Source organism: Staurois parvus, unplaced genomic scaffold (genome assembly GCF_062004578.1).
Source record: "Staurois parvus isolate SC_StPar_1 unplaced genomic scaffold, SC_StPar_1.0 ptg001045l, whole genome shotgun sequence".
NCBI classification, from domain to species: domain Eukaryota; kingdom Metazoa; phylum Chordata; class Amphibia; order Anura; family Ranidae; genus Staurois; species Staurois parvus.
Window position 1 is genome coordinate 3,176,176 of NW_028318841.1, and position 23,651 is coordinate 3,199,826.

General features: G+C 43.5%; 2 protein-coding genes across 4 annotated transcripts in view; one reads left to right on the forward strand and one right to left on the reverse strand.

The window, feature by feature from the left end:
• Positions 1 to 23,651, forward strand: part of LOC149440923 (uncharacterized) — a 145,717-nt gene that overhangs the window by 111,508 nt on the left and 10,558 nt on the right. The window contains exon 1 of one of the 3 annotated variants that reach the window (XR_016307463.1): positions 6,243 to 6,354. The exons of the other annotated variants lie outside the window; for them this stretch is intronic. The gene's annotated coding sequence lies outside the window, so the exon portion shown is untranslated. Of the gene's footprint in view, positions 1 to 6,242; positions 6,355 to 23,651 lie in introns of those variants that run through there. 3 annotated transcript variants of the gene reach the window in all.
• LOC149440924 (interleukin-13 receptor subunit alpha-1-like) overlaps positions 8,682 to 23,651 on the reverse strand; it is a 63,664-nt gene continuing 48,694 nt past the window's right edge. The window contains exons 11-12 of the mRNA XM_089657956.1: positions 20,412 to 20,475; positions 8,682 to 12,811 (exon numbers count right to left, since the gene is read on the reverse strand). Of these exons, the coding sequence (XP_089514082.1) occupies positions 12,704 to 12,811; positions 20,412 to 20,475 (172 nt within the window). The 3' untranslated portion in view covers positions 8,682 to 12,703. The remainder of the gene's footprint in view (positions 12,812 to 20,411; positions 20,476 to 23,651) is intronic.

The window sequence follows — 23,651 nt, forward strand, 5'->3', positions numbered from 1 at the left end:
GGTGTATGTGGAGTTGGCGTGATGATGTCATCACGCAGGGTACTCATATGTGGGCGTATCTGCCTGTGGGCGGACCCGTCTGGAGACGGATAGAGGACCGATGTCTCAATTCCTAACACCATCGGAAATATGTGTTTTCCGATGGTCTTAGGCGACCCCTGTGAAAGGGTCGTTCGACCCCCAAAAAGGTTGCGACCCACAGGTTGAGAACCGCTGGTATAAGGTGTCACCCACCACCTCCTGTATACAGTATATGCACCTATAAGGGGGCATGCAATTGGCTGATGTCTGGCGAATGGCACAGGTCCCCGTCCTGCTTCTTCTTGCTAGAACAACCACCCACCTGCATGAAGCCCTAAACCTACTGGAAAGTCTAGCCATCAACTCTATCATCTTGAGTTGCCGGCTGGACCTTTCCCTGCAGTGTGATTTATGGTACGGAGAGACTAATTTATTTATTTCAGGTACTTGTATAGCGCCGTCAATTTACGCAGCACTTTACATATCTATTGTACATTCACATCAGTCCCTAACCCTCAAGGGGTGTACAATCTAAGGTCACGCCTGGTCACTAGTCTTCCAAGCTCCATGGTGAGTCATGGTTGAGCAGTGCTGATTTATTATTCTAAACCTCTGCCATATTGTGCCCCACTCCATGCCTGAGGCCTCCACACAAGATTTCTAGCCATTGACCTTTATATCCCCAAAGGAAGGAATAGCCACACATAAATAAGGTTAGTGTATAAATAAGGTTGTACTTGGAAAATGGCATAAAACATCGACATACATTCCAGAGTCACTTGACAGTATACTGTCAATCACATTTAGTGGTTTGCAGCAGTCACATGTGAAAGCATATGCAGCACTTTAAGTAGCCATCTTCCCTTGCCTTGGTTCACATCTGTGCAGGTGGTGCTGCTGCAGGACCCACACAAATAACTGCAACCACACCACCCACACAGAGGAATGCAGGACCCACAGTCGGGTGCCACTGATTCTAATGGCACACCGCTCCCACTGGAAATCACAACCATACTGGGAACCTCGGTTCCCGTGTGGGCTGTGATTTCCAAATTACTGCAGGGACTTCTTCCCCGAGTGTCCCGTGGCACAGGAGTCCATTCAAATTAATGGGCTCTTGTGCCCACGCAAATTGCGGCATGCACGACTGCACAGATGTGAACCAGGGCTTACTCAGTCTCTCTCTCCTTGTGAGCACCACAGTGTAGGGACCAATCTCCCTGTATACTATATCTGCAGCATTCTGTGAAGGTGAAGCATCCTGCTCTGTCAGCTGATATTGACGTGGTTCTAAAAGGTACAAATTTGTCTTACCTTAATGCTATGTATCAAGGTGAAAAAACCTTCTGCATGCAGTTACTCCCCCCCAGCCCCCTTTTACCTACATGAGATCGATCTCGATTCAGGAGCAGCAGCTCTCTCTGCTCTCTCTCTCCTCACTGGACAAAGAGGCAGCAATGGGAGCCAATCGCCAGCCAATGAGGAGGGATTGGGGGGAAGGGCCAAGCCATGCTCTGTGTGTCAATGGACACACAAAGCTGACTCAGTAGCAAGCATGCCCCCCAGAGCAAGTGCTCCCCCAGGTACATAGCAGGGGGGAGGAGCCAGAAGCGCCAGCAGGGGACCCAAGAAGAGAAGGATTGAGGATGCTTTGTGCAAAATTATCGCACAGAGCAGATAAGTATAACATGCTATTAAAAAAAATTACCTTTTGAATCACCTTAACAAGGCTCCTTTTACAGTATACCAGTCTGTCCTTTCAAGCCCTACTCCATAGCTCTGCACAGCCAGGTATGCTCCCTGCAGTTACTCTCCTGATCCCAGAGTCATTAGAATTCACTCAGAGGACTCTGATTTGCCCAATAGGCTTGTCCAGTTATGGGAGGGCATTTCCCACGCGCCCCCACAGGCGCGCACCCGGCGATCTCCATGATCACTGTGTCCTACACACACAGCTGATCACGTGATGTGGTAAAGGGCCAATCACAGCGGCCTTTTACCACGTGATTAGCTGTGTACAATGACACAGCAGATCACTGGGTAAATGCAGTTGCCGGTTGTCAGCTGCACGTTCCTCACGTTGTCACAGCATGGGGAAAGTACTGCAGAGAACCGGCAATTGTCAGAAAAGAGATTGGCACTGCCCAGCAGTGCCACCCACCAGTGCCACCCGCCTGTGCCCAGCAGTGCCAGCCACAAGTGCCAAGCAGTGCCACCCACCTGTGCCCATCAGTGCCCAGCAGTGCCGCCCATCAGTTCCTAGCAGTGCTATCCACCTGTGCCCAGCAGTGCCACCCATCAGTGCTGCTCAGCAGTGCCCCCCATCAGTGCCCAGCAGTGCCTCCAGTCAGTGCACATCTATTAGCATGTGCCCAATTTATGCGAGCATGAGAGTGAACATTTATTAGCTTGTACACAGAGGTCTATCCAGAAGAGCCATCTTGTCTTTTGGCATGCCCTTCCTGACACTGACTTTCACCTGACCCCACCTCAGAAGAGTACCAACATTTCTGAGACATCAGAGACAGTGTAGCCTGCTCCTCAGCCACATCAGTGCCGTCAGTCAGTGCCACCCATCAGTGCTGCCCATCAGTGCCAATTATTGCTGCATACCAGTGCAGCAGCATCGGTGTCAGCTCATCATTGCCGCCTATCAGTGCCGCCTCATCAGTGCCACCTATCAGTGCCACCTATCAGTGCCCATCAGTGCCGCCTATCAGTGCCCATCAGTGCAGCATCATCAATGCACATCAGTGAAGGAGAAAGATTACCTGTTTGCAAAATTTTATAATAGAAACAAAGAAAAACTTTTTTCACCCAGCGGCGATTAAATACCACCAAAATAAAGCTCTATTTGTGTGAAAAAAATGATAAAAAATTCATATGAGTACAAAGTTGCATGACCACACCATTGTCATTCAAAGTGCGACAACGCTGAAAGCTGACCTGGGCAGGAAGGGGGTATACATGCCCAATAGGCAAGTGGTTGAAGTAGAAGTTGCCTCCAAGTTGGATCCTCATCTATATTGATGTGATTTGGATCTGACATTACAGGAAGATTACCCAGGCATTCCCTGAAAGTTGCTTCAAAGTTGCTTCAAAGTCGCTTCAAAGTAGTACTCATGTTGCCTGACAAAGTTGCACTGCAAGTTGCACGACTTTCAAGTAGCAGTAGTGTGAACCAAGACTTACACCTCTGACTCACAGCCCCTAGTAGCATAAACAGAAGGCGTTGGAGTGCAGAGTGGCACGAGTGCCTATAAATCTTACTAACAGCAGAGTAGGTGTCCACACTGGGCAGGTGAAGTTGTACGGGGTCTTCAGTAAGGCAGGCAGGCTGGCAGGCAGCTGGGCAGCAGACTGAAGAAGATTGGTACTGGTAATAGCAGGCATATGTGACAGTGACTGGTAGCAGATTGTAGATAGGCTGTTCCATTCCGGAAAAGAAGAAGAAGATTTGGTTGCACAACAGACGCTTGATGAAAAATATGAAAATTGTTTATTGGTCCATAAAACCAAAACATACAGCATCAGGGCTATGCTGGCTGTTACAGGTGCTGTATGTCCTGGTTTTATGGACCAATAAACAATTTTCATATTTTTCATCAAGCCTCTGGTGTGTGACCAAATCTTCCTGTTTTCCATAGCAGCATGGTGGTGAGCCAGGGTCTGCACCTGCATAATTGTTCCACCTGAGCGGTACCTCTTCTCTTTATTATATAGGCTTGATCATTAGAGTGGTAGGCAGGTACCAGTGGTAGCAGGCAAGTAGCAGAGTCAGACAAGCCAGGTCGTACACAGGCAGGACGGATCAGGTACAGGGCACAGGCAGAAGCGTGGTCTAGGTACAAGCCGGGTCTGGAAGCCAATCAGTGAAGCAGATGCCAAAAGGAACAGACAGAAGCAGAGGTCAGAGAACAAGTCGAGGTCAGTGCAGGGCTGATCCTAAACACTAGAACAGTTTAAATAGTCCATTTGGCGCTAGCATCTGTCACAAGTGCATGTGTATGCCTGCACGCATGTGCATGCGCAAGGGTACAAGCACCAGTATGTGCATTAGCATGTGCCCAATTTATGTGAGCACGAGAGTGAACATGTATTAGCTTGTACACAGAAGTCTATCCAGAAGAGCCATCTTGTCTTTTGGCATGCCCTTCCTGACACTGCCTTTCACCTGACCCCACCTCAGAAGAGTACCAACATTTCTGAGGCCACCAGAGACAGTGTAGCCTGCTCCTCAGCCACCTCCATCTTTTCTGGAGGAGCAGCCAACTGAGCAAGATCAGAACAACCTTCAGACATCAGATTGGTGAGCTGCTCTTGGCCTCCCTCTCTGTGAGATAATAAGTGGATACACCAGATGGAGACATTTCTGCAGGTGGCCAAGCTCATTTGAAGGGAATCACTTCATTCATTATTGTCTGTAACTTTAAGTCACATATATTTTTGATGCGTTTTAGAACACATTGAGACGCAAGACATTGTTTTCTACTGTGGCCATTCATGTATACGGTGCGCCTGCAAAGAGTCCTGTGAGATTTTCAGTGCGGTGCGGTTGTGATTTGCAGCCATTTACATTTTAACAATTCTCATCAAAATCCCACCTGCACTGCTTGAACAAATCACACAACATCCAGCCCTGAAAATTGTACTTCAAACTGCATTGCATATACTGTATGTGAACGCAGGCAAAGACACTTTGCACAGATACTCTCTTTACCTTGTGGATTACAAGTGCCTTCCCCTGAAGGTTGAATGCTCCAGAGTTTAAAGGGCCCCACCGCGGGCAGATTGTGTGCAGATTCCTCATTGGCCAGCGGTTAGCTAGGGTCTAAAGATAACAGGCAGACCCAGTAGTAACCCATATATATTTGCTGTGTTGATTGCTGTTGTTATTTGTACTGTTGTTCTCGACTTGCCCAGTGCACTTTGGCAAGTCTTTTCACTGGCGAGAAAGAACAAGGACCAACACTATTCACCTCACTGTGCCATTGTATTGTGCCACTGTTAATGAACCAGTGCATTTAAAATTGTCAGTCTGTTGATCACCTCTTTTATTCAGGGTATATTGCCATTAGTATGTCAGAGTGTCAGTGTCGGATCTAACTTCAGAGTGGGTCATCGCTGGAAATGGTGGGAGAACCCATAATTTACTAGCAGCTGCTGCAGGGATGAGTTCTACACTAGTTTTTTTCTGCCTACAGGTTTATTTTAAGGAAAACGTAGTAGATTTTCTGTCTTCACTAACCCTACATATTGCCTGAAGATGATTTTATTTATGTTTCTATTCTCAACAGATAACCTAATAACAACACTGATGTACTGAGCACTTTTGAACTCTTTTTGGACATTATATATTATTGAACTTTGTAGTAATCTACAAACTGTTAAAAAAAAATATTAAAGGAGCACTTTTAAATTAGGAGTATAGCATCAAGTCAATTAAACTCCTGTGATATTGATCCGGTCAGTTAAGTAGCAGAGGGGGTTGTTAATCAGTTTCAGCTGCTTTGAAATTAACAAAAGGTGCACTAGATGGGCAACAATGAAACAAGCCCAAAACAGGAATGGTTTCACAGGTGGTGGCCACAGACATTTTTTCCCTACTCATCTTTTCTGACTGTTTTTCACTAGTTTTGCATTTGGCTGGGGTCAGTGTCACTACTGGTACAATGAGGCAATACCTGGACCCTACGGAGGTTGCACAGGCAGTCCAACTCTTCCAGGATGGTACATCAATACGTGCCATTGCCAGAAGGCAATTTCATTTCCAACAAACAATGGGGCATCCTTACATTCCTAACACATTACCCAGTCCATATCAGTATACATATAAAACATGATATTTTTCCCCATTGAGATCTGATGTATTTTCAAAGTGTTCCTTTAATTTTTTTGAGCAGTGTATAATGAGCACTTTGATATTGCATTTCGGTTCTGATAAGTTTTATATGAATTTGTAATACCACTTGATTCCTAGCGCAATACTTTTTTCTTTAACAATGTGCAAGTCATCAAACTATCAGTTAGTGTAAAAAAAAAAAAAGTATGTGGTTTTCCCTTTTATGAAACAGATGCTGAGAGTTGCATGCAGAAAAACCAGTGAAACTACAATGTTGGCCAATACTGAAAAACAGTTAATGTGGTTTATTTCAGTAAAAGTGATCAGAAATGACTAACATGGAGATAAAAAGGGGTGTGTCACAGATTTAGACCTGCGAAGTAATTCGCCATCATCCTTATTTACCCAGGAGAACACCTCTCCAAAAAAAGTCCTGGTCCATCTTTAGTTTGAATTAAATTATTTAAACTCCAATTGTTTAAAGAGCAGAGGTAAGTGATGTAACTGCAGTTCCTTTTTTCCGTTTTTTTGTAGGAAATCAGTTACTTTACTTTTTACCAGCAAGATTACCTAGAAGCAATATATGTAGCCACTTGCTAACTATGTTATTTCATTTACAGAAAGAAAAGGTTTCTAAACTTCCTGCATTAAGCAGTGTTTCAAGAAAAAGAATAAGTTAGGGTTTACACTGAGTGGAAATCTACTGGTTTAAAGATCAAGGCAAACACTACAATATTTCTATAGAAAAAACTAAATTATATTATACATAGGACTACAGGTTACTGTTATATGTTTGCTGTGATGGGGCTTTATTGGATGAACCACTCAAAAGATATTGGTAATTTGTTTGTGTACTAACATATAATTCAGATTCCAAAAATATTAATTGAGGTTTTCCTATTCCCAATCTTCCTATTTCCTACAGCAGACTTTGGAAGGTGCTGCTACTGCAGCTACATACCAGAATCTTTAAAATGCAACACTTATAATACCGTAAAACAGCACAGAGGAATAATAAAATATAGGTAGTATTATCGCATTGGTATCACCATATATACCTGTACAGACTATTACAGTACCTATTGCATTGTACTGGAAATATTGACATTTTGCTTGATCCATTACAGTCAGTCTACAGCCGTTTTGACTTTATAAACTAGGGTAGCTAATAGACGAGTTTTGTTTTTTGGCGTTGTCACCAGAAGAGCAAGTGTAGGAAAATCTTTCAGTGAAGATACTTGTTCTGTTCAAAACTGTCTAAGAGTATATTTTCTTTGCTTTACAGAGATTTCCTTTCACGTCCTGTTGTTTCTTCAAGAAAGGAAGTGAAAGATAATCTGCCCACAAACTGCAAAAGCAAATACATAAAAATGACAGCGAATTTAAAGCATATCTAAACCCAAAAACATAAATGCAACCTACTGCAGTTTACCAATCCTTAAATGTGTTGGCTTCATTTGTTTGTTTTTTTTATTTTAGGGTTTTCTCCTTTATTTTCATCTGGAAATCCATCCAGTAACACGTTTCCTGTCTTAGGGTGTCCACTCTATTTATGGAGGAGCACCCTTGAATGGCAGTGCTGACGGCAGACTAAAGAGGGGGGTATTGTTAGATGGACTATTAGATTTAGACTTTACATTTTTGACTAACATATTAAAGCCAAACTCCAGCTAACAGCTTTTAAATAAATGTTTATATAAATGAATAAAATCTGACCATTGTAGGCACCACATCAGTGGTAAATGGTTTGTCTCAACCCTCTAACTGCCATTGTTGATGCACAGCTTGTTCTGTTAAAAGAACTTGAAAAATAAGACTTACTGGCAAGATCAAAAAGTTACAGGGGAACTCAGAAAAAACAAATACTGCTGTGTTAAAGCTAGTGAAAGACTATATCATATCATTTTGCCATCTGCTTTTGGTACCACATTAATTATTCACCACTCTACCTAGTATTAAAGATAATCTTCAGAAATGTGTCAGAAACAGTACTACAGCTACAGTGTATACCCACCCCTATAAGCACATTCCAACTTAACAAGTGTGCATTTAACTACATAGGTACTGCTTCCTTTGGTATCTACATCACTTAGCTGCTCACACCACCCAATCACCGATCCCACTGCACATATGTACTACAGTTATATTCAACAAAGAATACAGGAAATAAAATTAAGTTGTAGCTTACCCCTTAGTTTCAGCCTGATATAAAGATGGCAAGCTCAAATTAGTAATATAGATGGTTCAAATGTATAAGAGGGATGAGTGATAAATAGTCATGCTCTATTTCAAATAAAACTTACCTTGAAAATAAAAGAAATAAAGCATACATTTGGATGTCGGATCTCAGGAAAATGGTTTCCCTCTTCTCAGTCTAGAAGTGTGTACCCCCCCCCCCCACCCCTTCCCTGGGAACACACACAATAGGGTTAAATATGCTTTTCTCTTTGATAGGGAAGCTGCATTGTGCATAATTTTCCCTATAGCTTAATGGATGTGGTGAATTTTCACTTGTGTGTATGCTACACCACATATAGAATGCATGCAAGACACTTTCACAAAATCTGTCAGCTCGTTTCTCTCTTTGTACCCCAAAAGAGAATTAGCTCTACTTAGCTCCGCTTTATTAAGATATGAAGTGTTGGTATTTTATTTTGAATTTGGCGTGTTCATTGTCCCACAGTGTAAAAGTGTTGCATTTTAAACTACCTAAATTTGGTGCACAAGTCACTGTCAGGACCAAAAGTATCACAAATACTGTGTGAATATGGCGCAATACATTAACAAGAGGGATTAAAACCAGGAAATTGGCCAAGCAGCTTTATTGAATCTCTCCAATATGTTGCAGTACATGGGTTTAATAAATGATTCCAGACACAAATTTCATTAGAAATAAAAAAGATCTGTACAGGTAATTCACTGTTAAAAAATTATGTATAGGTGAAGTATTCTTACATCTACAATATGCATTTCTCCATAAATAAGATTTTACAGTCCCTTCAGTTCAGAGGTCTCCAAAGTTTCTGAATAAAGAGCCAGTTTACTGTCCTTAAGACTTTGAGGGGCCGGACTGTGGCCGGTGAGAGTAGAAAATGCCCTGGTGTGAATGGGAGTAAACAATGCCCCATCATTGGTATCAGTGGGTGGCATAGTTCCCCATCAGTTGTATCAGCTGGAGGAATAGTGCCCCACCTGTGGTATCATCCGTGTGGGTGCAGTTGCATGCATGTCGCTGAACTCACACTGTGTACATTTGGGGGATACGCACCCTCACCCACACAGATATCATTGGGACTGAATGGGGATGCATGGAATACCTGGGTATCTGTGTGTGGGTAAACACAGCCTCACAGAGATATACATATGGGTATACCCCATGTGAACAAGACCTAACAGGCCTCTCGCCCTAATTTACGTTAAATGTAAGTCCCTGCTCCTAGATGGGTCCAACTAGCATACATTTACCAGCACATTTACTTTGCAACGCCTGACACTTCACCTCATATTCCTCCCAGATAAGCCAGGTACTAGTTCAAAGGATAGGACATACAGTAGTTAGTGAGAAGAGGCGAATCCAATAACTTTCAAAACTTTACTTTCATTACTTCAAGGTAGACAACTTCAAGACATTCAACTTCAGGGCATACAGCTTCTCACCCATTATGGTCGTGGTCGTCAGAACTTTCCCTGGTTGGGTCATGTGCATCCTGTCCCCAATTTCCTCCTGCTCAGGACCTCTCCAGGTATTCGCCACCTGGGGAATACCAATCCCTGGAAATGCTATATATCTGTAGGATCCCCACCAAGTCCAATGTGGGCTAGCTCCAGATTCCACTGCTGCCCAAACTCCTCCTACTCTCTCACATTACCCACTATTTATCTATGGGGCGGGGAACCACCTAGTGTCCAAACAAGAAATAGTACCTACAGCCCCCAGAACCTGGCACGTCCCTGTGCTACCAAAAGTGCTGACGTTGTTCAACAAAAAAACACATACTGTATACTGAATCAAAGAAAACATGTTTACACAAAATATGCTCAATGGTAAATGCAATTGCACATGTACAACACGTACTACCTCAGGATGAGAACTTTATCTTTGTAAATGAGCCATCCATAACTATATTTCCTGTAGTCAGTGCTTAAACTCCCTGGTAGTGACAGTCCTTATTAGCATCCCTTAGTAACCAAGGGATTCCCAAATGATCCCACACAATGCCCTCATACTCTCCCTGACATTCCTCCTTCACCCCAACAAGTGAGCCTCCCAAAGAAGCTGGCTGAGCCTTATCTGCAGGATATATGCAACACAGGCATAACAGACTCCAGGGGCTCAGTAGCAGGCACAGCTGCACCTTCCACAGGAAGATCAAAGTTTTCTCTGTGGGGCAATATTTAAAAGGGTTGAGAAGCAGTCTCAGCATCTAATGCCTCTGACTGAAGAGGACCCTCACCATTAAAAGAGGACAGAGGACCCTAGTCCCATAACTGGATAGGGTCCGAGTAATGTGGCATGCTGAGGGGAAAGGAACTTAATTTGTCCATATCATCCCGGAGAATCCAGGCGCTCTGAGGTAACAGGTGGCTCCAGTTTACAGGCAGGTGGTAAGCTAGAGAGGTCTTGTAACTCACCCTGCTCCAGCCACATCAGGTACAAGAAGCGCAGATAATGACAACATCATGCCAATGGTGTAGCCAACTGTGCCACTTCCCTGCAATCAGGGCAAATCAGTAGTAACATTTCCAGACTCCCTTCCTTGCAGAATGCAAGACCTCCTTGGAGCTCAAAGTGCACCCCACCAGCGGTCTCCCTCACACACAATGGTAAGTTGCCATTGATAATGTCATCACAATCAGTAGCAATCACATTCTCTGCACAGCTCAAACACCATATTAAGTACTACTCTAGTCTGCCACTCCACCCACAGTCCACCTACCTTTTTGTAGCCTATTTTACCAAGTTTGCCAAAACGTAGACGGGCATTTGAACGTGAACATTGCAATTCACTCCCAGGTACCACTAACAGGCCTCTTGTTCTAATTTATGTTAGTGTGAGTCCCCACTCCCAAAGGAAGTAGTATACATACACATCAGCACATATACATATTACCATGTCCAACACTTCACCCCACATTCCTCCTAAACCACGTGCCAGTTCAAAGGATAGGCCAAGGCAAGTCCAATAGCTTTCAAAGCTTTTACTTTCATTACTTCAACATGGACAATCTCAAGGCATTCAATTTCTCATCCACTATAGTCAGGGTTGTGGTACAAACTCCTCCAATCCTCTCATGTAACGGACTATTTATCTATAGGGAGGGCATCACCTAGTAGTCAAACAAGATATGGTACCAACAGTTCCTTATACAGACTAGTATTTGAACACACCTGAGCTCATCCCCACTAGATAGGAGGGGGCTGGTGGAATCCATAAAGGGTTTTCTTATACCAATGAAATGTGTACTTTAAAGAGCTAATGACTTTGAAAATGTAAACAGTCCAACAAATGTCCACTTGGGGGTATTCTGAATGCATAATTATGAAGCTTAAAGTGACAACACACACTGCTAACAACATAATACCCCTCCGAACTTAGTACAAGAAAAAAATTTTGCTTGTTTATACTTCCTTTTTAGGGATAAAGCTCCTGTGCTTCAGCTTCAATGACTTTGGAGTTTGCCTTTAAAGGGGCAAGGCAAAAAGCAATAGAGAGCTGAAAATTATAGAAAGTTATAGCATCCAATCAGAATTCTCTTAGCACCAGTTCATAGGAGGAGTCAGATCACTGGAAAATAAAGGACTTGGTGCTGTAAGCTACTAAGCTACTACATTTGCACATTGGTCTTAGCCTAATAAAGCCAATGTACTTTTTTAAGTATTGCATCAGAACTAGAATGGCTCATTAACAGAAAGTATATGCAAGTCTCAGTACAGTAACATTACAGCATTAAGATTATTCTTTTAAAGCAAAAAGTAAAGCTCACACATACAATTTACACATGTCCAATGCATTATGCATGAATGAAAGTAACAGGAACATGTCAAAAACATAACAAAAAGCCAAGCACTAGCTTTCCAGATCAGCCTTTTCAACCTTTTTACTGCAGAGAAATAATTGTCAGATCTTGAGGAAACCCATTCTAAAATAAATTAATCTTTGGTCATTTGGCAGAATGCTCCTTACACTAGTGATTAGTGGATGGAATGCTCCATGCCAACACTTACAGAAAGCTAAAAAGATTGGAGCCATACTGCTGGCTCTACCAAATGCCATTGGACCCAAATCTACTCCAGCATCATCGGATAGGAGGCCAATCAGCCACAGCTCAAGTAACCCCTAGCAACCTTTGAAAGAGCTCTAGTTGAGATTGACAATTCTATGCTGTATATGTCACTGCTTATTCATATCTTGAATATCCTTTGCTAAACCTGGCTGAAGCAACAGGTGTGGGAGCAGAAGCAAACCAATACTTGGCCCATGGCTTCTGGGTGAATGACTCTGTCCCTGGTTCATGAATACTTATCTTGATTCTCTTCATTACACAAACAGAAGCAACACTACAGTTTTTTCAACATACATATTTTTAAAATGTTGTATTATCAGATTGTTCCACTGAAATTTCAAGTCTTTTTGTAGGAACTTTATTTTCTCTTGTAAACAGGGATAATACTCATAACTTCCAACCACTTCTGCCTGGCTGTTCAGCAGTTAGTTTATGAAGTATGATCAGTTCCAGCTTGCAATAGGACCTTCTCAATGATAGAAAGGGTGGGTCCCTGAAGAACTTGCTTGCACTCTTCGTACAAATGAACACGTGCTGATTAAGTCTATGATAGACCTAATCAGCTTCTGCAGATGCAAGTGGCAATTCAAGAACAGACACTGGGCAGACCTCCTCTTTTTGAGGTTTATTTAAGTGGTTCATGCTGCCATTCTTTATCCATTCCTGTAACAAGGAACATAAAATACATTTGCACATAAGCATTGCTAATGTCCATGAACAGAAAGTAAAAAGAAACGAGTTATTCTGTACAAGCTGCAAGATCTTATGACTGACATTGTTCATGCATTTATTAAATAACAGTACAGAAACAAAGATATATCTACTCAATGGAACATATAGCTGACAGCACACATATGCATCCTCTGTATAGGCAGTGGGGAGTGGAGGTGGCACAGAATAACGAAAACCCAAGCAGGTAGGTTGGATGTAACATAGTATCCCTTCCCATTGGCTAAAATTTTCACTTAAAAAAGGTACAATTATCCTGTACGCAGACTTATAGTTGAACTCCTGGGTGAACAAATATTGACAAACAAACAAGAAGCAAGTGTATTATTTTATTTTTTGTGTTTTGTGTAGATCTTCCATATCTGTGCAGTAATCCAGTGTGAAAATTTGCCTGTGTGTAGGAGCATCTTATAACAAAGACCATCATTGCTGCTATCTCTCCTGGTCCTGGATGACTGGTCTTGTGTCCACCTCCTCCTGTATTTTTCTGTAGGCAGTTTGTAGTGGGTGGACCTGCTGGTTCCCTCCCACAGTTCTGCTCTCTGTACAGGCTATGGGCTGCAGTAATGATGTCACTTTTATACGCCAGTATCTGGGTTTTTAAAAGCATTTGGTGCACACAAAGTGGCTTTATATCCTTTGTGGGTATTTAGGAACATATTTAAATAGACTTTTTGTGCCTTGAGTTCATCTTTAATTGGCTTTGTATTTTTATTAGGTGAAGTATGGTGATGCAAACATCAGAGACAAAGCTCCCTAATGATTATAGCAGGGGGGTGCAAGGGGATTTACTGTATGTGCAGATGTCACAGGGTGAAAGTGCGATATCACCACACTGCCTTCTTATCCAATCACAGAACACTTTGCATTCATTCAGAAAGTGCAAAGCATTCTCTGAATGGTGCTTGTGCTGACAAGCCAAGAAGCTCCTGTATTCACAATGCATCAACCCGTCTGCACAGCATACAACCCAGGGGCAAGTTGATATCAGACAAGCAGGGGTTTATTTACTAAAGCTGGAGAGTCCAAAATCAGACTCCCTTCTGCATAGAAACCAATCAGCTTCCAGGTTTCATTGCCAAAGCTTCATTGAACAAGCTGAGGTTAGAAGCTGATTGGTTTCTATGCAGAAGGGAGTCTGATTTTGGACTCTCCAGCTTTAGTAAATAAACCCCGCAATGTCTTCTCAAGTGATTTCTAGCTTCCTGGGGCATCAGCCAGATATAGTATATACAGTTACAATAGTCCAAGCTGGACCAATGTAACTATGTAAAATGTATATATGTAAAATGTATATTTTAACTATTTAAAATATACTATGCCAGGAATTCTTCTTTACCCATTCAACACTACCTTCTTTTCTATATACTAATTGTTAGTACCACTTAGTAGAGTACTCAGACCTATCCAGCCTCAGCAGCATTCAACCTTTCATATACAGGCTGCTGACAGCGGGGCACCTGTGCATTCTGCCCGCATGAAGCTGCTGGGATTGGTCGCACACAAGCCGAATGCCCAGTGTACATATAGGCTAAAATTATCAGTTGTCTGGCTCTCTGTTTTCAATACTAGCATTTTTAGAAGAAATGGTGGGGGATACAGCCTCTTTATTCTCCAAGTACAAGCTCCCTTGGTTTTTAGTTTGCATATTTTTATTATGACAAACCTTTCCCACAGAATCCCCCAGAAGGAGCAAATTAAAACATTCATATTACAAAAAATCCACGTACTACAAACATCTAAATATCATTGTGTCTGAAATATTGTTACGTCTGCAGCCTAGCCATTGTTCTTTGAGATTTATTTTCTCATCATGTGGCTTCTTAGAAATGAATGATAAAAAGCAATATTTAACGCATTATCATTTATCACTGTATCAACTTGCAGCATGTTTCCTGTGGGATGTGTGTGTAAGATCTCTCCCATCACTACGGAAGCCAGGCTACAGAACAAACATGTTTTTGCAAAGCTATGCAGACCTTTTATTTATGATCTACATGCCGTCTAGTTTTGTGCCCTCTGACCTCTGTATTTCATAACCTAAAGCAGGCCTTCACTCCGAAAATGGACTTTTCCCCCAGGAAACCCCCTTTGCAATATAAAAAGGCCCTTTTTTTAAACGCCATTCCACCCCTTTGCTCCCATTCTCCCTAGGCAAGAATGATGTGTCCTCTTTCTGAAGCCTCCTGAAATATTCCCATCGCATTTCCCAAGAGGATGCAGCAGTAGTAAGGACTCACTGGAGAGCTTAGCTGGTATACGTTATGGGGGCTGGCTGCAAGAACCTGGAAGAGACAGCCAGCTTCCAAGGAGAGAAGAAGGGAAGCTGACCACATGGGTGCCAGCCAGAGCAGCAGACTGCAGTAAGACAATACTGGATTGATGGGGTAGGTGAGTATGTTTTCTTAAAGGGAAACTATACTCACTATTCTCCAATACTGTGGAGTCCCACAGCTTCTTGCCAACCGCTGTTATCTTCAGCCGGATCAGCTTTTGTGTTCAATCTCTGGCCATTGGCTCGGGGGAGAGGACGTCATTCTCACACATGTGCGGAAGTTCATGCATCTCAGCATTGCCAAAGTTTGTACACTGAGCAGAGAAAGGTGGTTTTTAATCTCCCAGGTTTTGTGATTCCCAGATCAGGGTATGGTGCTTGGAGACTTGAATGTGCCGTGGATTTCAAGAGGTTTCCAACTCAGTTAAAGGATAAGTTCACCTTTGGGAACATGTTACATGTTAGACCTGTTTTTAGAGTGGAACATTTAACATGTTCCCAATGCTGCATCTGCTGCCCGCTGCACCCTCCTTCCCTCTGACAGAAGTACAGGGAGAAGTTCCCCGTACTGTCAACTTTGAAAACAGCGTTCTATGAAGGAACTGCAAGTCCTGAGAGCCTTAGCGGCTGTCGGCTTGTAGTTCTCAATGAACTACCACGGCACAGCATATCTACTTGCATCCTGTACATCCGTACATCCTGTACGGGCAAGCAGATATATTGACAGATCTGCATGGTACAAGCGATCTGCTGATCAGTAGTGCAATGCTTTACAGGCTACTGCAGACAAAAATAATAAATTAACATTTTTTTACTTGCAAAAAAATATGCATTATTTGTGTTCTAAAGGTGAACTTATTCTTTAAAAACCTGCAGGGTGTATATCCAGCAGGCCTGGACTTGGACAAAAAAAATAGGCCTGGGCATTTTGTACTGAGCAGCCCAAAGCCTCGGAACCTGGTGGCTGAACGCCAGGGCCCTGTCGCAAGAGCGACCTTGTTAGTTCCGCCACTAATGTCAGTAGGATTTTACAATTGGAAGGAAGGAAGGAAGGAGAGAGAGCTGGGTGGAAGTGTGGGAGGGGCAGACACAGGAGGAGAGGACAGAAGGAGTGGCATCTTTCTCTCTCCTCTCCCATCTGTGGTGGGCGGGGAACTGTTAGCACATGGGGACGGGATATGCTGACAGATCCCTCACAGTGCTCCGGGGGATGTGGGGGGCTGGCCGCGGGGAGGCATACAAGAGCCAAGGGCATGCAGACTTCAGGGGATGGATAGGAGAGGCGGCCGGGTGGAACACAGAGGAACCAAGAAATGCATGGTCCTCTATGTGCCGCTTGGCCGCCTCTCCTGTCCAGGAAAATGCCCGGTGTGCCCTATGGCCAGTCTGGGCCTGATATCCAGATGCACACAACCTTTATAATGAAGGTTTGGGAACAGCTCAGGGCTCCATCAGACAGACAGGAGGTCTCTGTATAGGAGTCAGCAGGACTCCAAGCTTCCCCAGGAGTCAGCACAGTGCAGGTGCAGTTGGAGACAGAGCAGCAGTGAACTGAAAGAGACTGGCACAACTCATTGATAAACAAATCTACCACATGAGCATAATCACCCCAATGTCAATATATGCTGTATGCATTGTGATATGAGGGATGCTTAGCTCAGTGGTAGATGTGTTTTTGAGTTTATGCCAGACAGAATAAAAAATTAAGGGCCTGGTAGCCCACTTTTAAACAATAAATGAAAAGTCCTTCCAACACAAGGTTTCCCACACAGGGGGTTTCAACTTCACTAAAAATAATATACAATGAAAATGCCGAGCTACCTGGTTTTCTGGTTAGCAGTGCCTCTGTTTGGCTTGGTCATTCAGACCACTGGCTATTCAGTCTCTCTCAGCCTAGGTGACAACTCCTTGCTGTTCAGGCCTCACATGGCCTCTTGACAGAGTTTTCCCTATACCTCAGCTTGCTTCCTCCAGAGACTCACGGATTCCCTCCAGCCACGTGGACTCACTAGCCTCTGCAGCTTCCTCAGCCTCCCAGACCCTCTCTTGGTCTCCCAGACTCTTGTAGCTGGCCAGACTTTACCAGTTCTTGGGCCCAGAATCCCCCTCATAAAGGTTGTAGTCTCCACCAGGAGCTTCCAGCTCTCCTGACAGGGCTCTGTCTTCAGACTGCAGTAATAGTAACTGTTATTCCATCTCCACCCCTTTTGAGCTATGCTCAGAACTACCTTATAATGAATGTGTGCACCTGGACACACACACTCTGCAGAACTTCTGGCAAACCTGGACATAAGACTGAAGACTCCATCACACCCAATCCTCTATGGAGGCTTCAAGCTTACAGCCCTGATTCAGACTTACCAAATCCAGGGAAAGCTTAAAACAAAGCTTTCTCTGCTCGCAAAACATTTGCTGGAGCCTCTCAAACTGACTGTTTGAGAGTCCTGTGTACTTTTCAAACCCATTTCCACAGTAACAGAGCCTCGCACTGTCACAACATATACACACTGCTCAAAAAAATTAAAGGAACAATTTTTAATCAGAGTATAGCATCAGGTCAATTAACTCCTGGGATATTGATCTGGTCAGTTAAGTAGCAGAAGGGGTTGTTAATCAGTTTCACCTGCTTTGGTGTGAAATTAACAACAGGTGCACTAGATGGGCAACAATGAGATGACCCCCATAACAGGAACGGTTTTACATGTGGAGGCCATTGACATTTTTTTTTCCTACTCATCTTTTCTGTTTTTCACTACTTTTGCATTTGGCTAGGGTCAGTGTCACTACTACTGGTAGCATGAGGCAACACCTGGACCCTACAGAGGTTGCACAGGCAGTCCAATTCCTCCAGGATGGCACATCAATATGTGCCCAGGGGCGGACTGACCATTTGGAAACTCGAGCACTGCCTGAGGGCCCGGGGTCAGTAGGGGGCCCCATGAGATGCCCCTGGTACCTTTTTCATAGGCTTTTTTGAGTTTGGGCAAGGACACAGGGGCCCCATGGTCCCCTATTGACCTAGGGCCCCATGAGTTGTCAGTCCGCCCCTGTATGTGCCATTGCCAGAAGGTTTGCTGTGTCTCCCAGCACCGTCTCAAGAGCATGGAGGAGATTCCAGGAAACAGACAGTTATGCTAGGAGAACTGGACAGGGCCATAGATGGTCCTTAATTTATCAGCAGGACCGGTATCTGCTCCTTTGTGCAAGGAGGAACAGGATGAGCACTGCCAAAGCCCTACAAAATGACCTTCAGCAGGCCACTGGTGTGAATTTCTCTGACCAAACTATCAGAAACAGACTTCATGAGGGTGGCCTGTGGGCCCGATGTCCTCTAGTGGGCCCTGGGCTCACTGCCTGGAACCATAGCGATCGATTGGCATTTGCCATTGAGCACCAGAATTGGCAGGTCCTCCACTGGCGCCCTGTGCTTCTCACAAATGAGAGCAGGTTCACCCTGAGCATGTGTGACAGACGTTAAAGGGTCTGAAGAAGCCAAGGAGAAAGTTCTGCTGCCTGTAACATTGTTCAGCATGACTGTTTTGGTGGTAGGTCAGTGATGGTCTGTGGAGGCATATCCATGGCAGGACGCACAGACCTCTACAGGCTAGACAATGGCACCCTGACTTCCATTAGGTATTAGGATGAGATCCTCGGACACATTGTCAGACCCTACGCTGGTGCAGTGGGTCCTGGGTTCCTCCTGGTGCATCACAATGCCTGGCCTCATGTGGCGAGAGTATGCAGGCAGTTCCTGGAGGATGAAGGAATTGATACCACTGAATGGCCCCCACACTTGCCTGACCTAAATCCAATAGAAAACCTCTGGGAAATCATGTTTCGGTCTATCCAACGCCACCAGGTTGCACCTAAGACTATCCAGGAGCTCAGTGATGCCCTGGTCCAGATCTGGGAGGAAATACCCCAGGACCAGGGGCAGACTGACAACTCATGGGGCCCCTGGGTGATAGGGGGTCATGGGGCCCCTGTGTCCTTGCCCAAACTCAAAAAAGCCAATGAAAAAGGTACCAGGGGCATCTCATGGGGCCCCCTACTGACCCCGGGCCTCGGGCATTGCCCGAGTTTCCAAATGGTCAGTCCGCCCCTGCCCAGGACACCATCCGTCATCTCATTTGGTGCATGCCCTGACATTGTCAAGCATGCATACAAGCACATGGAGGCCATACAAACTACTGAGTACCATTTTCAGTTTCTGCAATGAAATTTCAGCAAAATGGACTAGCTTGCTGCATCATTTTTTTACTTTGATTTTTCAGGGTGTCTTTGAATTCAGTCCTCTGTAGGTTCATAATTTTAATTTCCATCAAACAATGGGGCATCTTTACAATCCTAACACATTACCCAGTCCATATCAGTATAGATATCCATCATGATATTTTTTCCCCATTGTGATCTGATGTGTTTTCAAAGGGTTCCTTTAATTTTTTTGAGCAGTGTATATACCACTAACATGCTAACTTTGTCTTGAATCCACTTTTATAGTAACATTATAATGAGTGACACTATGGGGTATATATACTAAAGCTGGTTCATTCAAAATCTGGTGCAGCTGTGCATGGTAGCCAATCAAATTCTAATCTCAGCTTGTTCAATTAAAGTGGAGCTCCACCCAAAAGGGGAAGTTCCGCTTTAAAGACTGCTACCCCGCTCCCCATTAAGGATTGGCACCTTTGGGGGGCGGGTCCCAGAAGACTACAGGACCATTCATGAAGTGTAGAGCTACTCGCACATGCGCAGTGGGTACCCGGCTGTGAAGCCGCAAGCCATCACAGCCGGGTGCCCACACTGAAGATGCCGGCCTCCTGGAATACAGGAAGGCCAGTGAAACAGGCAACGGGGGACACACCGCGGGACAGGTAAGTGGCTGTTTTTTAAAAGTCAGCAGCTACAGTTTTTGTAGCTGCTGACTTTTTTTTTTTTTTACAGGGTGAGTGGAACTCCGTTTTAAGTTTTAGCAATAAAACCTGGAAGATGATTGGTTTCTATGCAGAAGTGCACCAGATTCTGAGTGAACCATCTTTGGTAAATAAACCCCTATGTTGTAAATGTAAATATCAGTGTGGGTGCATAACGGAACTGAGTATTCTAGCATGATAAATTAAGCAGAACCTCACATACTCACTGGCAGAAAATGACCCGAGGTATGCTTGAGGCTACTCTCTTCTCTTTAATGCAATGTATTTAAAAATGTCCTTCATGAAACAGTGCTCAGATTATACTGTCTATTGATACAGAATTTACCTGAATATCTTCTTGAAACATTTTGCCAGGGCTTGGAATCTGGGGAAATAGCAATATTTTGATCCTGTAGAAAAACAGAGTAATGGGTAGTTATGCAGATGTGAGAGTTAAAGTAGAACCCCAGCCAAAAATAATAAGCTGTACAGGATTAGCCCATTAAGAGCCCAGTCACACTGGGTGCGACTTTCCATGCCATGCGAGTTTCAAATCGCATGGCAAGTTGCACACTGTTGTCCGCAATTAAAGCGGTCATATCGGTGTGATTTCAAATTGGTCGGAGCCACACCCATTTCTAAAGTGCAGGCACTACTTCAGGGGTGACATTTGTGTCCTGCAAGTCGCACTGCAAATCGGAACGACATCCGACTTTGAAATTGTGCAACTTCACTGGAAGTTGCACGATTTCAAAATCGGATGGGTGTGACCGGGGACTTATAGATAAAATGACAAAAAAAAACCCTGTTTTTTGCAGCAATAGTCAGCTTCCATCCATTTGTTTTATGCTAGATGTCATCAGACTGGTGACCAGCATCACTCAACTTACTAATTTCTAAACACAGACCATCCTGGACCACCCCAGTCTGTGACTGCTCAGTGAAAGGTGAAGCAGTACAGTGAGTTCACCTGTCTGTCACTCTGCTTTTACTTTCTATCACCATGTTTCCTGTCAACAATTGAATTGATTGGCTCTTTGTACTGCTTCTTCCTGTGGGACAGTGACTGCAAGGGGCTAATAGCAGGTCAAATTCAGGTATGTATAATGCTTGCATTAAAGAGTACATCTAATGATATACTAATGTTTACAGGACTGCATCAATGTGTGTCTTTTATATCTGCCTGGAGTTCAGTTTTAACCTGTTCGCTGCCAGAGTCGTTTTTGCATTTTTTTTGCACACATGTTAAAAAAAATCATTTTAGGCCTGAAGATTACATAAAATGACAAAACATCATATTTTTTCTGAAAGCAGATACCTTGGAGAATAAAATGGTGGTAATTCTATTTTTCCTATTGTTACAATATACAGTTGCAATAAAAAGTATGTGAACCCCTTGGGATTACGTGGAGTTTTGCATGAATTGGGCATAAAATGTGCTCTGGACATCATCTAAGTCACAACAATAGAAGAACACAGTCTGCTGAAGATAATACTACACAAACATTAGATGTTGCCATGGTTTAATTGCACATAACATGTAAACATTCACAGTGCAGGGAGGAAAAAGTATGGCCCTAGATTAATGACTTCTCCCAGAGCTAATTGGAGCCAGGAGTGAGCCAACCTTGACTCCAATCAGTGTGATGATATTGGATGTGTTGCTGACAGCTGTCCTTCCATTAAAAAACACACACCTGTTTTGGGTTTACTGGTTTCAAGAAGCACTGTCTGATGTGAACCATGCCTCGCAGAAAAGAGCTCTCAGAAGACCTACGATCAAGAATTGTTGACTTGCATGAAGTTGGAAAGGGTTACAATAGTATCTCCAAAAGCCTTGATGTTCATGTGTCCACTGTAAGACAGACTGTCTACAAATGGAGAAAGTTTAGCATTGTTGCTACTCTCCCTTGGCGTGGTCGTCCTGTAAAAATGACTGCAAGAGCACAGCGCAGAATGCTGCATGAGGTAAAGAAGAATCCCAGAGTGTCAGCTAAAGACCTACAGAAATCTCTGGCACATGCTAACATTTTTGTTGACACATCTACAATAAGGAAACATTAAACAAGAATGGAGTACATGGGAGGACACCACTGAGGAAGCCATTGCTGTCCAAAAAGAATATTGGAGCATGTTTGAAGTTTGAAAAAGAGCACCTGGATGTTCCACAGCACTACTGGCAAAATATACTGTGGACAGATGAAACCAAGATTGAGTTGTTTGGGAAGAACACACAACACTATGTGTGGAGAAAAAAAGGCACAGCACACCAACATCAAAACCTCATCCCCTCTGTAAAACATGGCGGAGGGAGCATCATGGTTTGGGGCTGCTTTGCTGCCTCAGGGCCTGGACGGATTGTTGTCATTGATGGGAAAATGAATTCCAGAGTTTATCAAGACATTTTGCAGGAAAACGTACGACCATCTGTCCTCCAACTGAAGCTCTGCAGAGGATGGGTGATGCAACAGGACAATGACCCAAAGCATACAAGTAATTCAACAAAACAATGGCTGCAACAGCACAGAATACACCTTCTGGAGTGGCCCAGTCAGTGTCCTGACCTTAACCCGATTGAAATGCTGTGGCATGACCTTAAGAGAGCGATTCACACCAGACATCCCAAGAATATTGCTACACTGAAACAGTTTTGTGAAGAGGAGTGGTCCAAAATTACTCCAGATCATTGTGCAGGACTGATCTGCAACTACAGGAAACGTTTGGTTGAGGTTATTGCTGCCAAAGGAGGGTCAACCAGTTATTAAGTCCAAAGGTTCAGATACTTTTTCCTCCCTGCACTGTGAATGTTTACATGTTATGTGCAATTAAACCATGGCAACATCTAATGTTTGTGTAGTATTATGTTCAGCAGACTGTGTTCTTCTATTGTTGTGACTTAGATGAAGTTCAGAGCACATTTTATGCCAAATTCATGCAAAACTCCACGTAATCCCAAGGGGTTCACATACTTTTTCTTGCAACTGTATCAGTGCAGCAGTTTATGAAACTCAAAATCTCAGTAAAAAATACACTAAAGTTAAACTAAGGGCACACAATAAATTTCCCAATTTTTGGTAAAATATAAAAGATGAGTAAATAGAAAAGTAAAGTAAATAGATATCCAACATGTCAAACCATAAAACTGCATGCACCTGTAAAATGGCAACAAACTTCGGTACCGTATATTTTCCATCATGCAATGCTTTAAAAGCCCCTACAGATAATCAATTTAGAGTTACCCAAGTGTTCTGGTGCTAGAATTATTGCTCTCACTCTGGCATGCGCTGTAATATGTACCATGTGTAGGATAATTAATATGTACCATGTGTAGGATAATCAACATTTTCGCGCGTTGGTTCCCCCGATGCATGGATTTATGTTTGTAGGTGTGTGTATGTATGTGAGGGTCGGTGTGGGTGGTGCTCCAAACTTTTTTGGGGGGTGGGGATTTTATGTGTTTGAATGTAACTTCAATTTGTTTTTACAATTTTTGACATTTTTTAAAAAAAAGTCCCCTAAGTGATGATATTTGATGACAGATTCTCTAATGAGACATCAGGGGTCTTTGCTGGTTTGCCCGGTCATC